A 14,972-nucleotide genomic window follows, 5' to 3' on the forward strand; every position below is an offset into this window, starting at 1 on the left:
CAGAATTACTGGGATCTGAAGAGGCAGCACCCTGTTGTCATTCTGCCTGTCTTCTACAACTTATCATGTGCTAGCCTGGATCCTTTGCTGTTGGCCAGATGCCACAAGACTACTGCTCTCCCAAACATACCAGCTTCTGCTCTAGTTCCTAAGAAGGGTGGTAACCATGCATGTTTTAATTATGCGATGATATCCTATCTTTCTGGAAAATTGTGATTTGGATTGCACACTTTTGGTGTGTCATTCATTCATCAGTAGCCCTGCCGTCTTCCATCTGACATAGTCACAGCTGGAATGTGGCATAGTGGGATATATTTCCAACTAGATAGCGGAGACAGCAATCCAAGCAGTTTGTTTCTCAGCAAGCTGCCTCTTGACTTTATTACTTCTCAGTACTGTTCTTCTCTAGCTTTGCTTGCATACTGACCAAGGGGCTTCCCCCAATTTTTCCCCCTCCCTATCCCGGAATAGCTTTGAGCACTGTTTTCTATTCCTGCCCCACCCTGGTGACTTCCAGAAGTGTTAGCCTAAAACTCCCAGTATCCCCCATCCAGCCATGCTGGGAGTGGTACTCAAACACACCTGGAGCATACCAGCTTGGGGAAGGCTGGCCTTGGGCCTCATTCTCTCTGAGGTGGTAGAATTGTCCGTACTGTAGCACTTTAGACTGCAGGTGAGAGCCCAAATGATGAATGGTCCATGGAAAGTTTCCTGCACATAGAAAACCAGCACATCTGAGAGAACACCAGTGTAAACCCTTTCTCAGGGATGCTAGGGGTCTCTCAGATGTAGTTTGAAATGGTGCATCTAGAGACAGGTTTCCTGCCTCACTGGGGATTCGGTCTTGATCCCCCCAATCCCCCTGCAGAGATATGTGTACTCTGAGTTCCATGACATACATGCAGAATTTTCTTGTTGCATTTATATTCCTCCAAGGAACCCAAGATGGCATATATGATCCCCCTCCTCCTCTGTTTTATCCTCATGACAACCCTGTGAGGTAGATTAGGACATGACTTGCCCAAAGTCATCCAGTGAGCTTCATGGCAGAATGGCAACTAGACTGTGGGTCTCCTGAGGCTCAGATCAACCCTCTGATGATTACACCGCACTGGCTTTCAGAACTTAGTAAGGGTGCAGAATTCAGATTCATTCAAAACCTTAGCTTTTTCTGTTCTTTATTTTTAATGGTTCTAGTCCTTAAGCCTGTGAAGGTAAGCTTGCTTGATTAGAGTGAGATTAAGTGAGATGTTTACAGCTGTGGAGGTGGGCAGCAGAGCAGGTTTTATTGGGGTGGGTGGGTCTTCAGTGCCCTATGTAATTCCTAATTCTTTCTCTTAAATAGTGGAAATAGAATACACTATGCAAAATCAGCCAGCATTCCTTGACATTATAAGGAACTCCTATTTCTCATTTGCACCACAGACGTCAACATACTCACTCACTAATGTACCTAACAAGCCTGATCTTCCTCACTTGGAGGGCTATGAGAGGAAGAGGGGAAGGTACTCCTGGAGTTGTGTGCTGTTCTTACAGGGTCAGAAGTAGACATGATTGGGCAGTAGCCAGGGCCCACCAGTGCCCCTCAGAGCTTTGGATCCTGCTGTTCCAGCTCCATGCTGTTACTGCCTGTTTGTCTTTCCCGTTCTGAGCATGGAAGCAGTGACCTGAATAAGGAGATGGGCAACATTCTTTGCCTCATGCTTCTCTGAGCGGGCATGCCATTGGAACTTGGAGAGAGTGAGCAAGTGAATGGGCAGCAAGGGGAGAAAGAGGTGGGCCCACTCAAAGAGGGACCTCCAAAATGGGGAGCAAAGCCTTGGCAACCATTCTGCTACTGCTTTTCTTCTGGCGATTGGCCTGCTCCTCCAGCTCCCAAGAGGCTGTTTGAAGGTCAGGGCATCCTGTCATCTTTCCAGTGTTTTCTGCTCCCAGCCTCTCAGATAGCCTCTGGTGCCTGCAAGAGATTATATGCCCAACTTGGAAGAAGTACAGCTGTAGGGAAAAAGAATTCCTCGGAGGAGCCGAGAGTGAAAATGGCACCAGGTGGAGAAGGGTATTCCTATAAGTGTGAGAATGCCCATTTCAGACTTAACTTGGCAGGAAATACGTGGTGTAATTTCAGCTGCCAGGAGTAAGGGAACAGTGAGGGCTGCTCTGCTCTTCTTGCGAAGCGGCATCTTTTGCCTGTGCCCTAACATGGGCATTGATGGTTGAGTGTGGGGGGACCAGAATCTGCTTCAGTTTTTGCCTTTATTACCACTTACTTGTGTGCGTAGCTCAGCCTTCCTCTACGTAGTGCCACCCAGACCCAACTGCAGTTTGCAGCATTCCTGACCAACGGCTATGCTGTCTGGGGCTGATGGGAATTGAAGGCCAAAATATTTGGTGGTCATTAGTTTGAGGAAGGTTGAAGTAACTTTCACGGAGGACAGGGGAGTTTTGGTGTATGTTCAACCATTTGTTCTGGAAAGCAGCTGCAGAGTTTCAAAAACATGGTGGCTTTCCCTTGTTTGCAGCCTCCCTGTAGAGAGGTGATTGAGGGCAATTGCAGGCTTTAAGCCAAGGTATTACTGGGAAAGCCTGCAGCCTGTGGTGTGAGCCCACCCACTCCCGTTTTCTAGCCCCACAGTCTGTTTTGTGCAGGGACCTTTACAAGCCGAGAGGTCTGCTTGGTAATTCCTGCAGAATGAGATGCGAATTAACAGGCCCCAAACCAGGCCTCCAGCATTGCTTCTGCAGCCTTCTGTGCTTTCTTGGTCCTCTCCCTGCTGGGAATTCCTTTTTGCTTTTTATATCTTTCTCTCCTGCTGCAATTGTTTCTTCCCCTGCCCTTTTACTGTAGAGTCTTGTAAGCCAACCCCTGGTTACGGTTCCCCCTGCTTGCTAATCCCAGCAGGTGAGTTTCCTTGGCCAAGCCTGGCTTCTCCCGGTGTCTGGCTGGGCTGCTGCTTGTTATGCATGGAATGCAAATGAACAAAACCTATGCTGCCATCTAGTGGCTACACATCCCAAGTGGTGGCATTTTGTTTGTGCCAAGTAAATGCAGCATCCAGGGCCAAACTGTGCATGTGCAGATGATCTGTGATTGGCTCTCCCAACATTTAATGAAATGCAGAGGAGGAAGGGGAGGGCAGTTAATTTGATTGGAGAAGCACCGAGGAGCAGGTTTTCATGCCAATTTCCTGATTTAAATAGCCCCTTGAGGTTGCAGTTTGAGCTGCTTTCCCACCCATGCCCCCGTGCCAGTAGGACACCTAACAGGATGGTGGGATGTAGATCTGGAGCACTGTGCCAGTAAACCATGTTAAACAGCCTCTTCCCAAGTACTGCTGCTCCAGTCAACCTTGCTGTCCCTTCACAGCTTCATTTCAATAAAGCAGAAAGCAGTAATCAGTTACATGCAGAAAGCAGTTACGTGAAGTGTGGCTTTATGCCAACAGGACAGTGCAGGGAGCTGACTGTTTGCTGAACTGTCTCCTTGCTTTTCAGACCAGAATCCAGAAATGAAAGAAGTGCCTGACCACCATGGCGAGCCCATTCTGCTGAATGGGAAAGAAGAGGTGGAACAGCCACAGATCAAGGTTCCCATGGATGTGCCGAAGAGAGAAGAGAAGGAGAAACCAAAGGAGGAGGTGCAACTGGACCGTCCCGACCAAGGTAGCATAGAATTAGGAAGGAGTAAGACTGGAAGCTTTGATGGTGGAAAAGGGCAGACCCCACACCAGTGGCCTGTGAAACAAGAACGAGCCAATTCCACCTCTCCTCCTGTCGTTCCAGACTCTGCTTTCACTTGGTCTGTCACCAGATACATAGTCCCTGGTTTGCAGGGACTGTGCATGAGCAGGAACTTGCCTTGCAGTGCTTCCTCAGCTCTCCCAGGTTGACAGCCGTCCTTTTCTCCCTGTAGGTATTGCACAGCCTGTGGGAGAAGCCCATCGCCATGAGCCACCTGTGCCACATGACGAAGTAGTGGTGGATGAGGGTCAGGACCGTGAGGAGCCAGAGCAAAAGCAAACAGACAACAAAGAAGTCCTGGTGGAGGAGAATCCTGTGCTGGTGGAGGAACCAGCACAGCATAAACCAGTCCCCAAACAAGCAAAGGGAGATGGCAGCCAGGAAAAGTTGGAGGACCATCCTGTGAAAGACCCAAAGATTCTGCAAGAGGGGGTTGCACGGGAGGATGAGCGGCCTCCCTACAAAGACCTTCAGCTGGACAAGCAGGGCGAGAGGAAAGGCCAAGCAGTGGGTGGGAAGGATGGTGCCAATCTGCAGTTAGCAGAACACGGAAAGGAGAGGGTGAAATCTGTTGAAGAGACGGGTAAGTGCTGCCCCCTGCTTCCTTCTGCAGAGTGCAGCTCATTTCTTGGGTTAGGGTTAATCCCGGGAGCTTCCATGCCTCACTTAACTCTACATCGCTGAAGTATTTGGCTTGTCTCACCAAATTTTTAAAGAATGTAGGGATGCTTGAGCCACACCTAACCTGAGCTTTTGGAGAACCACTTTGGTCCTTAATGGCTGGGAGTATTGAAGAATTCCCTTGCTTCTGCCTCCCACAACAACCAGCAACCCGCCCACCAGCTTTCACCTGCAGTGTGGCTTCTGGCTGTTCATCCCAAGTGCCTCCTCGGTGCTGAAAGTCCCCCTTGCCCACTCCGCCTTGAGCTTTGCTTTGAAAAAGAACGAGTGAGAAAGATCCACTGCAATAAGGCAAGATTCCTTTCAGCGAAGAATGTTCAGGCGCTTGCATCCATTGCATGTTTTCTTACAGCTGTTGCACAAAAGTACAGCCCTTCCCATCATTGCTGGCAAGTGGGTTACCGTCAGCCGGCAGTAGCAAACCCTGTGAGAACAACTGAGCACTTGTTTGCTCACCTGCTAAGCACCGTGGGCTGGGCTGTGCTGCTCAGTGGAGACCCAGGGCTAGGAGAGCTTGGCAGGTGCCACTTTGCTAAGTGCCCACTGCACAGCTCTCCAGGGTTAGGGTTTGCATTTTAATGGGCTCAGGCAGTTAGCATTGGTTCAGTGCCAGCAGGCTCTAATGCTGTTAAATATTTTTATGACTTTTTCTGCAGTCAAGTTGAATAGAAACTGCATACAGAGTGGCTGGAGGAGGGGGCAAGGGAGGGGAGGAGGAAAGGCAGCCTTTGGCAGAGAACATCTGCTGCTTTTTTTGCTCCCGTCAGATGCATCCTGTCCATCCTTTTTTGCAGGTGTAAAAAAGGAGCTGTTTCCTCCAGAGAAGCTAGAGCCCCCTGAAGCTGACCAAAGAGAGATTCGCAATACAGATGAGAATGCAGATAGCAAGCTGGAGGGTAAGCATTGCCCCTGCTCCACACAGAGGATGGACACATCTGAATTCCTCTCTGTCTCCTTGGCTCTCTGTGGTCTGTGCGCTTGGGCCAGGATGCCATGGGTCTTTGAAGGAGGGAGTGACCAAAGCAAAGCTAGGCTACAAGGCCAGGTCATCTTGCCTTGGTGTCACCTTGGAGCCTGTAACCTGAGGTTGCAGCCCCCTGGGCAGCATAGCCTCATCTATGCTAGCTTTGAAAATGAGAAAATAGGACCCACTAAGGTCTCTGCTTGGAATGGAGAGCATGCAGTTCAAGACTGCTTCCTAAAAGTTATCCAGTGTCGCTGGAAAAAGGTCTCCCTAGTTGTGCAAAATAGAATGCACCTACATGAAGGCCTTACAGTGGCTTGAAAGAGTAGTGTTTTCTTTGCACAGAGTCCTTGTGCATGCTTTCTGTTGGTTTGTTTCTCTGCAATCAAGGGGAATACATTCAGAGATACAGCGTACTGTCCCATCATCTCCATCTTCTCTCCCCCTCCCCATTTTTTTGTACCAATTTAAAGGTCGCTGGTTGTTGTGGGGCTACAGGAGCCCTGTCTTTCTGTCTCTCTGTCTCTCTCTCTCTCTGTCTCAGTCACAACACACTTCCTAAGGCTCTGTCAGTCTGATGAAATGTCACCTCAGAGAAGCTCTTTGCTAGAAGTCCTAAGGTTCATTCTTTATTATGTTACTGTGGAGACCTGATGCTACAGAGATGGGCTTCCTGACTTTCTCCCAGGACTCTCATGTGTGAATGTTTGTGCGAAAGGCCCCTTTATACAATTGTGCCCCTTCCTCAGTTCAAACCTTCTGCCTTCGCTTGATTGTCTTTATTAGAGTTAATGCCAAAACTGCCTGGGTATCATTTCTGTGTAACCCACACACTTACTGCCAATTGCTTTCACATTTAATTCCTCCAAGAACACACATTGTTTAACGTCTTCAGATATTGCTGGCAAGAGGTCTCCAGGTTCTCAGTTCCCAGCTGGTTGTGCAGAAGCAGGTTTGCTTTCAAAACTGAGACACTTTGAAGCTGTAATGTGGAAATTGGGACAGCTCTGCACTGTGTTAATGCCAGTGGTGGAGCATTCATGTTATAGAAAAGGTGATGTTCCCTCCGGAACAAAGCATAACTAGCAACCAGGACTCCCAGTGGGTCGCAAAGGTCCCGAGATAACTTGCCACCCATATGTGTGGGGAATGAAGTGATCAAAGGGGCAAGACGGTTGGTGTAAACTCCACATTGGAAAAGTAAACCGACAGGTGACTCCTTAACAAAGGCAAAAATGGCAGTGCGGGGAGATTAGCAAAAAGACTAAATAAAATCTGCAGGGAATTACAGTGCTATGATATGTACTCTGTGAGTTCCTACAAGACAGCAGTGCTCACAGTGCATTAGAAGTATCCTCCATAATATTCAAGTCCAAATAAAAAAAGTTTCCTAGATGAGGGTGATGACATTTGAGATGATGGGGCCACATTATTTAAGCCCAGTTCCTTCTGCATCCTAGAACTCATATGCTGCTTACAGAGAGAACTCCGTTAAATATGGGCAAAGTGCTCTACTGAGAAACCGCCGTCATTCAGTGCACACCCATGGACAGAGAGTAGGTACCTGTCCACATTGCATCCATTTACATATTTTTGCATTCTTGAGGGAACACTCAAAACTTAAATACATCAATGCTTTGGCAAAGCTGGAAGGCAGATTGTTTCTGTTTTCTCCATCATCTCATTTCCATCTCATTCAGCCTCTCAGAACCCAAAACAATTTTTCCTTTAAATTTGACAGACCCAATTATTTCAGATGCATAAACAAAAATAAGAGTTCACTAAGCTAGGGAGCTGATCCCTTCCCAGGAGCTGAACCAGGGAGAGTCCCAGATTGAGACCTTTGCACAACCGAGGAACGTGCCTTAGCCCAGTATTTTCTCTCTCAGACTGACATCGCCTCACGGGGCTCCGGCAAAGGGCAGATTCTAGACTGCCCTGAGCTCCCCGAAGAAAGGGCAAGATGAATGTAAATAATATGATAATACATCCATAACTAGGGATAATAAATTGATCACTAGGAGCCTTACTATTGGAAAGCACTTTCAGCGCTATGACGCAGTCCTGGAAGTGTAACAGTCTCCAGCCTCGTTCACCACGCATCTCCCTGCAGTTACGGTAACCAGCCATCACATGTCTTACAGCAGGACGAACATTTTCTGGGCATGAGGGGGTCACCATGCTGTCAGGCACCATTCTTTTAAAATGCAAGCGGTGGCAGGGATGCTTGCACATAACAGGGCAAACCTGGCCAGGATACGGTATCGGGACGACTAACGACCCATTCGAAAGCCATGGCCTGTTTTAGGACTCTGGGTGGTTCATATTCAGTCCAACTGCCCACTCCAGCCAGGTTGGCATGCAAGAACAAGCGGTGGCATACTCCTGCCATGACCTGCATTTTTAAAATGTTGGTCCCATGGGAAGATGAGCCCACCGTGTCTTCTGCTTAGGTGCGAACCAGCCCGTTGGCAGGGGCTTGAGACACCGCACTTTCCATGTTAGTAATTCACTAACGGACTGTCTCTTAACTGGGCCCAGGCCACACCGTGCTTGCAAGTCATCAGTGGGGAAGCACAGCCAAGCTTCTCTGTCCACACAAGTATGCACACACAGTCACTGCTTTATATGGGAATGGGGCAGGCCGCCTTGGATTGTCCCTGCCCGCCAGGCACCCATTTAAATACTAACTACTCATGCATGGGAGGAACAGTGCAGCACCCAGTTAAGAAAGTGCTGTTAGAAAGTGCCAGGTGGGGGTTGTAGTCTGGCTGCTCAAGGTGGAGTCAGGTGTCTGTTGACAGCTGAGGTAAGGCCAAGTAGGCCGTGCCTGCGTTGACTCGGACTGCCCCGTTTTCTTCCTGTGGCCTTCAGCCAAGCCATAAGCCTGCCCCTCAGGCAGCTCCAGTGAGGAGGCTGTTGGTTGTCTGTCTTTAGCCCAGGAAGCAACTGTTGGGTCAGTCTTTGCAGGGGAAAGGCGGAGAGAAGGAGCCAGCAGGCAGCCAATAGCAGTGAAGACCAAACCTGGGGAAAGCAGACCGCCTGACTGGCAATGATGTGTCTGGTGATGCGATAAGGAGAGGAGGCGGCCTGAATTGTCACGGGAGCATGTCACAATCTCTCCCTCCCCCAATATATCAGGCACACATGCTCACCCATCTCTTCCTGCCCATTGAAGAGTGCACTGTAGTATCTGTTTGATCACTTATTCTCTTTGGTTTTTTGTGTGAAGCAACACAAAAAGGAAGTCGTTGTTTTGTAATGCCTTTCTCCCTTCTGCTTCACAATGGGACTGAAACAGACAAGATTAAAAAGCTGGTTGCAGGTATGCATTGAAATAAATCACAACTTAAAGCCTAATTCTCAAGGTTCTGACTTTATGGGGAACGATACAACAGATGTGAGGGTGTTAGGAAAATGCATTGCATGAACTTGCTGTAATTACTTTAGCCTTTGCATTATCGATGGCTTGTTTGTAACCAGGCATCTCACCCTGGGATCTCTTGTGATTCCATCAGTTCCTTCACAGTTCCCAAACTTGTTAATCTCTGCATGAAACTCCCCCAGGATAGCCACAGCAAGTGCACAAATCCATTTCCTTTTAAATGTCACAAAATGCATTCATTCCCTGAGCCCCCGCCTGTTTTAGCTACATTCTGCCAGGTTCTGTTGCTTTCTTTGATCGTAACTTTGCTTTCTGTTGGAACGGGCTGTCCCTCCCTACTTAAAAGTCGTTGTGTGTGGCTGCTGCTCAAGGTACAGACAAAGAAGACATTTCAAGACAAACAGATAAAGCCAGAATGATAATTATTTCCATCAAGGTCTTTCCAGTAGGTGCTGGGGGAGTTGGGTTTCTTTCAGCCACAGGAGAAGAGTGTGCATCAAAGTGACTTACTGCTTCGAGATTAGAGCTGTGGAGACCAGAGCATGCACACCACTGTTCCTGACTTCCTGTATGAAGATGCACAGTAGACCATTTTGGTGCATTCATCCTAGCCCCATTTCCTTCCCCCCCTCTCTCTGTAGAAGCTGGGAAGAATCTGATAGACAATGCAGTCCTGTTGCAAGTGATTAAGGAACAGCAGGTTCAGCAGAAGCAGCTCTTAGAGCAGCAGGCCAAGTTGCTGGCAGTCATTGAAGAACAGCACAAGGAAATCCACCTGCAGAAGCAAGAGGAGGGAGATGAGAAACCAAAGCAAGGTAAACCGAAGAGGACAGGGCTTACGTAGGCCTCGTGTGAAGGGAATACTGGAGACATGAGTGATTCCACTTCTTCAGCTCCAGTACAGAGACTGCCCTGGGGATGCCTCTTCTCTGGTGCTTTCCTCCACATTTAGCAAAACAAAGCCATCTTCATTCTGGAAGCCAGGACAGCATGGTGTGAAATGTCTAGCTCACATGTAATTAGAAGCCATGGGGGCATAGATCAAGTGGAGGGAAGGCGACAGTGGAGTTTGAGGAGCCGGCCGCGCAGTTCAGCAGTTGTTCAAAACTGCAGGAAGCCTCTGCTTCCAGCATGTATGCCTTGTTAATGGTTACAGAATTAATTTGGTAGCCATGACAGGCAGACGTGAGGGGCTGTGGGTGGCATTAAGTAGAAGGCAGAACGTGGTGTGACCACCTGGGAGTCCTTTGTGTCCACTCCCTATTTGCTAGTAGGCAGAGTTCCCCTTGGCTAGACTAAACAATAACTAAGCACTTTTTGCTTCACTTTGCAACAGAAATTCTCCAAGAACCTTTCTCCAAGAGTAAGGAAAGGGAGGAAGACCCTGAAAATAAAATTGAAGGTGCCGCAAAGAACATACCTAATGATAGACTGGATCGTCCCTTGCAAATGCTTGACAAGCAGTCCCAAGCCTCTGATGAGCAGAGAAGACAGCAGGCTGCAGGTCCAGGAGAAGGAGAGCATATGCGTAGCAAATTAACTGGCGCTCCACATAAGAACTCTGCAGCTCACAGGAATGATGGTGAGAAAATGGCACAGCTCCCGGCTGGGAAAAACCAAGCTGGGGAAGTAATGGAGCCTGTCAGAAGTGATTCACAGAAAGCAAAGGCTGATGGGCTTCACCAGGAAAAGCACGAAAAGCACGAGGGATTAAAAGAAGGCCAGGACACTCAAGTGGTACAAAACGCCCAGGAAAGGGGCAAGTACGCTCAGAAAACAGATGAGGTTGCAGAAAGAGCTAAAGGCCAAAAAGAAATCCTTGAGGCTGCTAACGCTGCTGGGAGGGTTCCTCGGAGAGAGTCTGAGAAGGAGCCGCCTGCCAAGGAAGCTAAAAATGAGGAGCCCCCTGATCAAGGGAAAGCCGATGTTGCCCATAAACCAAAGGTTGCTGCAATTGAGCAAGAGAAGCTGGAAGTCCCAGAAGCTGTACGTGTTGACAGAATGGAGAAACAGACCTCCTTGGACCAGGCACAGAGGCTGCAGGCCCAGGGGGCTGACGGCCAGGAGCAAATGGTCGCTGCGGCCCACAGCCCACAGTCCATTCACGCTAATGAGCAAGAGCCTCGGGCAGAGGACGAGCCGAAAGAACAAGAGAAGTTGCCCGGGTTGCCAGAGCATGCGCGAGCCGCCCCTCGGGACCACGACAACGGCAAGCCCAACAGAGACCTCAGGCTGCAAGCTGATCTGGACCTACGCCGCAGGAGGCGGGACCTGGAAGAAGACGCGGGGGAGACGGGGGGCGTGATCATTGGACTTAATCCCCTCCCAGACGTGAAAGTCAATGACCTCCGTGGTGCGCTGGAGACTCGGTTAAATCAGGCAGCAGAAGGTGCCCAGCAAGCACTTCATAGTCGACAGATTAAACAGATAGTGGCGGCAGAGGAAGAGGTGTGAACGAGGCAGCCTTTGCACTATTGGGAACAGATGTGAACCGCTGCCAGCCATTTGGGGGTGTCTGTTACTGAACAAACCGCTGCTGGGAATGCAACTGCTGGCAGTCAGAATGGGCAAATGTTGACCTGCCCGCTCTGCCAAGGAGAGGAACTCCATTATTGCCAGCCAGTTGCATACATCGACGCTGTAACACTTTCTCCTTGTTGTGCTGGTGGCGAAACTGCAGAAATCAGGCCCACCCGTCTTCTGGGCTTTGGAGAGTGCTTTGCGCTTGCTACCTTTCCAAAGAAACATTAGCATTTTCTTCTTGCTCAGTTGCCTTTACCTCATTGCTTTAATCTCTGTGTTTGGCATTAAAGCCTGTCTTCAGGCTCGTCATCTTTCCGTGTTGGCTCAAGCTGCCCCTCCGCTCCGTGTGCTTGCATCCCTTAAGTTAATTTGGATTGTTTCTTTCTACCTTGTCTACCCTTTGGGGAATTGTTGACCTGCCTCTGGAAACAATATCAAGAAAGTGAAGGAAGCTCTATGTCTGCATTGAGAAGACATGCCATTCCAGGGAGAAATTCTTGGGAAAGTTGTGCTAGTTAGAATTGGATCCAAACTTAAACGGGCTGTTTTGGTCGTCTTTGGCCACAGGTCCGTATTAGCAATAATAAAGAAGTCACCCATCCATTCTTTTTCTCTCTAAGCTATCAAAGCTTAGGTTGATGCTTTTAAAACATTCCTATACAAAGTGCATTACGGAACCATACTGTGCGTGAAAACTCTTGACAGTCACTTGCTGCAAGAAGATGTGATGCTTCAAAGTGAAATGAGATTTCCAGGAGGCATTATTAAAGTGGGCCAGCTTGCATCTACCTCTCTCCTCCATTTGGCAAGGGCGCCCACTGTTGCCATGGAAAGCTTCCCCCACTACCTCCCACTTCATGGGAATGTGAAAACTGGTAGTGCTGATCCTTGACTCATGGCTCACAGACTTGTGCAAAACTGGTTTGTTTCAGGCCTCCTGGTAGGGGACAAGCATTTGTTGCTAACAACTGAGAAGGCAAGACTGAGCAGCTTTGAACATACCTGACATCTGTCCATCTAATCTGAGATTCTTCAGACTGCTGGAATAATGGAATATGGCACTGTGAAAGCATTATGCTATAAGCAGATGCAAGTCTTTCAGTCTGTAAAATGGCCTCTGTATCTTGTTTCGCCTGCTTTTCCAGAACAGCATGTCTGGGTTCAGCAGGCAGAGATGCCAGTACTGATGCTGCTTCTGAGGCAATAGCATGTCCTGACAAAAGGAATGCAGCTGGGGGCCACCTTTGCCATATCTTGCCTGCAGACTGTGCTTGAGGCACTCTAAAGCAGGAGACGAAGCATCGTGGCTGGTTCCACTTACCTACTTGCAGGGGCATTTTGCCTTGTCATGAACATGCTTTTCATTGCAGCCTTAATCGTCAGGAGTCCCGATGGCCCCTTTTGTTTCTTCATGCTAAACCGTACTTTGGCCCGACGGGAATGGGCTGCAGCGTGCTCAGGCTCGCTCGCTTCCCCGGCTGCCCTCCAGCGCAGCTGCAAGAGCTCAGAAGCTCTTGCTGCCTTGTCTGCATAACCAACACTTGTCACGCCACTTGAATACCAAACTGTTGCTTACCGTCAGCTATGGTTTGTATCAAACAGATCATGATGAACAGCACCCACAGCTACTTGGTTCAGCTTACGTGACAAGCCACGCTTAAACAGAAAGAGAAGGGATGTCTTTTGAACTCCTGTTGTGCCCACACCACAAGGCTCCCTGCAACTCATTCTCAAGGCACTAAACTATGGTTTAATGCAATCTTTCCCAGCCCAGGGTTCCCAGTTATGGGACTCATAATTCCTATCACCTCAGCTCTTTGGCTGAGGTGGTAAGAACTGACATCTAACTTCAGGGGACTCTAGGTTAGGAAAAGATACAGCTTAGCATGATTCTGAAATGCAGGCAGTGAGTGGTAATACTCGAAGCACAATTAACCCGCAGCTGGGATTGTATCATTTCCTTCCGTTATGTATATATGATTTCTTTCTAGAGTGTGTTTTTTGTAAATACCAGGAAAGCTGCTGTACTGTAAAGGGCATCCGCTCGAATGTCCTGCCAGGCTTCTTCCAACCAATGGCGACGTGACTATGTGCTGTGCCTGCTCTGTGACCAAAGATACTTCTCACATTCCTCCACGGAGCAAGTGCATTTTAATCAAGGCATCTCCAAGCAACAGTGGAGAGAGAGACTGAAGGAAGAAGGCAGTGGACTTCAGCTAGAATTCTTCCCTTGGTACCATAGCACAGGTTCTAGTTGGCAAGGTTGTACAGTGACGAGCAGCTGGGGGTATGGCCAAGCTGCACAAACCAATAAAGTCAGTTCAAGCATTTTACCTGGAGCCTTTTTTCTTCTTGGAAACAGTATGCGCTACACAAAATGTAATGATGCTGAACTGCAGCCCTGCAGGCAATATGTACCTTGTTGATCATGACCTGCTTTGTAGTTTCTACATCCTCTTTTGATCTCAGCTGCCACCCACAGAGCCAGCCGATCGGCGTGTTGAGGACAAGTCCAGTGTATCAGAGCTCAGCCACCTCTTAAGCTATGATCTTAATAAGCACCCTCATGAAAATTACTTGGTTCCAGCCAGATCTACTGCTGACATTTCATATATACCATAAATAAATCAGTTTGTGAGACACAGTTACAGTAGCCTAGCACACTCCTAACCAATATTTACAGGCTCACAGATTAATGGCATTTTTAATACTTTAATGGCATTCACATGAAACATCTAGCCTTCTGTAAAACAATGCCCACACAGAAGTGTCAACTAGACCAGTGGTTTTCAACCTTTTTATAGTTGGGAACTGGTGAAAAAAGGAAAATTATTGTGGGAACTACAGAGGCAAAAAATAGTATATACATAATACAGTATTTTGTGCATTAGTTTTTAAATATAACACCAAAAAATAAATTCTCTAACCAGAAACCGAGCAGTAAAAAAATGCTAATAAAAGAATAAAATATTGAAATTTAAATGTAATCGAATACAGCTGAAATTTTTAGAGAGCAATATTTAATTCAAATAATGCTAGTGAAAAATCTGGTTACTTCTATTCAAGAATACTTGATAATCGTGGCTGTAGTGTTGTTTCCAAGAGATGAAGCACTGCATTGATAGCCATTCTGATTCTGTGTTTGGCTTTTATTCATTACAGGGCTGAAAAACCCTTTTCACACAAATACATAGTAGAAAACATTATTAACAGTTTAATAGCTCTGTAACTAAAAAGGATATTCTTTTTCCAGTGATATCCAAAATTGTGAGAGATAGCATTTTATGTTTGGACACCAGAGTGACATCAGAAGATAACGCAATTGATTTTTCTTTTTCATGATGATTAAGTGTGCATGAATTGATATCTTCTATAAAGGGGTTGTTAATCCAGTGGTTACCTTTATGGGAATCCTAATTTTCAGGATAATAGTTGTTAAAGTTTTGAACTAATGCCTTTAAATGTTGACTTATATTAAATATGAATTTCTGGTTGACATCAGCTGCAGTCAAAAAGTCTTGCAAACATGGAAACATTTCTATATCATCTTGTACATGACCATCCCAAAGAACCAGTTTCTTTTTGAATGCATCCTATTTCTCAGTGTGAAATATTTGTGCAAAACCCCTGAAGAGAAGTAATAAGTTTGTTGAAAAGGCTAAATATATCCACAAGCCTAGC

General features: G+C 47.5%; 1 protein-coding gene across 4 annotated transcripts in view; it reads left to right on the forward strand.

Annotated features, from left to right (window-relative positions):
- The window catches only part of SLC38A10 (solute carrier family 38 member 10), a 79,242-nt gene extending 65,618 nt beyond the window's left edge, over positions 1-13,624 (forward strand). For 2 of the 4 annotated variants that reach the window (XM_044416938.1, XM_044416941.1), the window contains 5 exons: positions 3,493-3,660; positions 3,911-4,321; positions 5,214-5,315; positions 9,410-9,583; positions 10,105-13,624. In XM_044416938.1, coding sequence (XP_044272873.1) covers positions 3,493-3,660; positions 3,911-4,321; positions 5,214-5,315; positions 9,410-9,583; positions 10,105-11,222 — 1,973 coding nt within the window. In that variant the 3' untranslated portion in view covers positions 11,223-13,624. The remainder of the gene's footprint in view (positions 1-3,492; positions 3,661-3,910; positions 4,322-5,213; positions 5,316-9,409; positions 9,584-10,104) is intronic. The other 2 variants (XM_044416940.1, XM_044416939.1) reach the window with 2 other exon arrangements.
- The last annotated feature ends 1,348 nt before the right edge of the window (positions 13,625-14,972 follow it).

The sequence above is a fragment of the Varanus komodoensis genome, unplaced genomic scaffold (genome assembly GCF_004798865.1).
Source record: "Varanus komodoensis strain SLA01 unplaced genomic scaffold, ASM479886v1 scaffold84, whole genome shotgun sequence".
Lineage (NCBI taxonomy): Eukaryota > Metazoa > Chordata > Lepidosauria > Squamata > Varanidae > Varanus > Varanus komodoensis.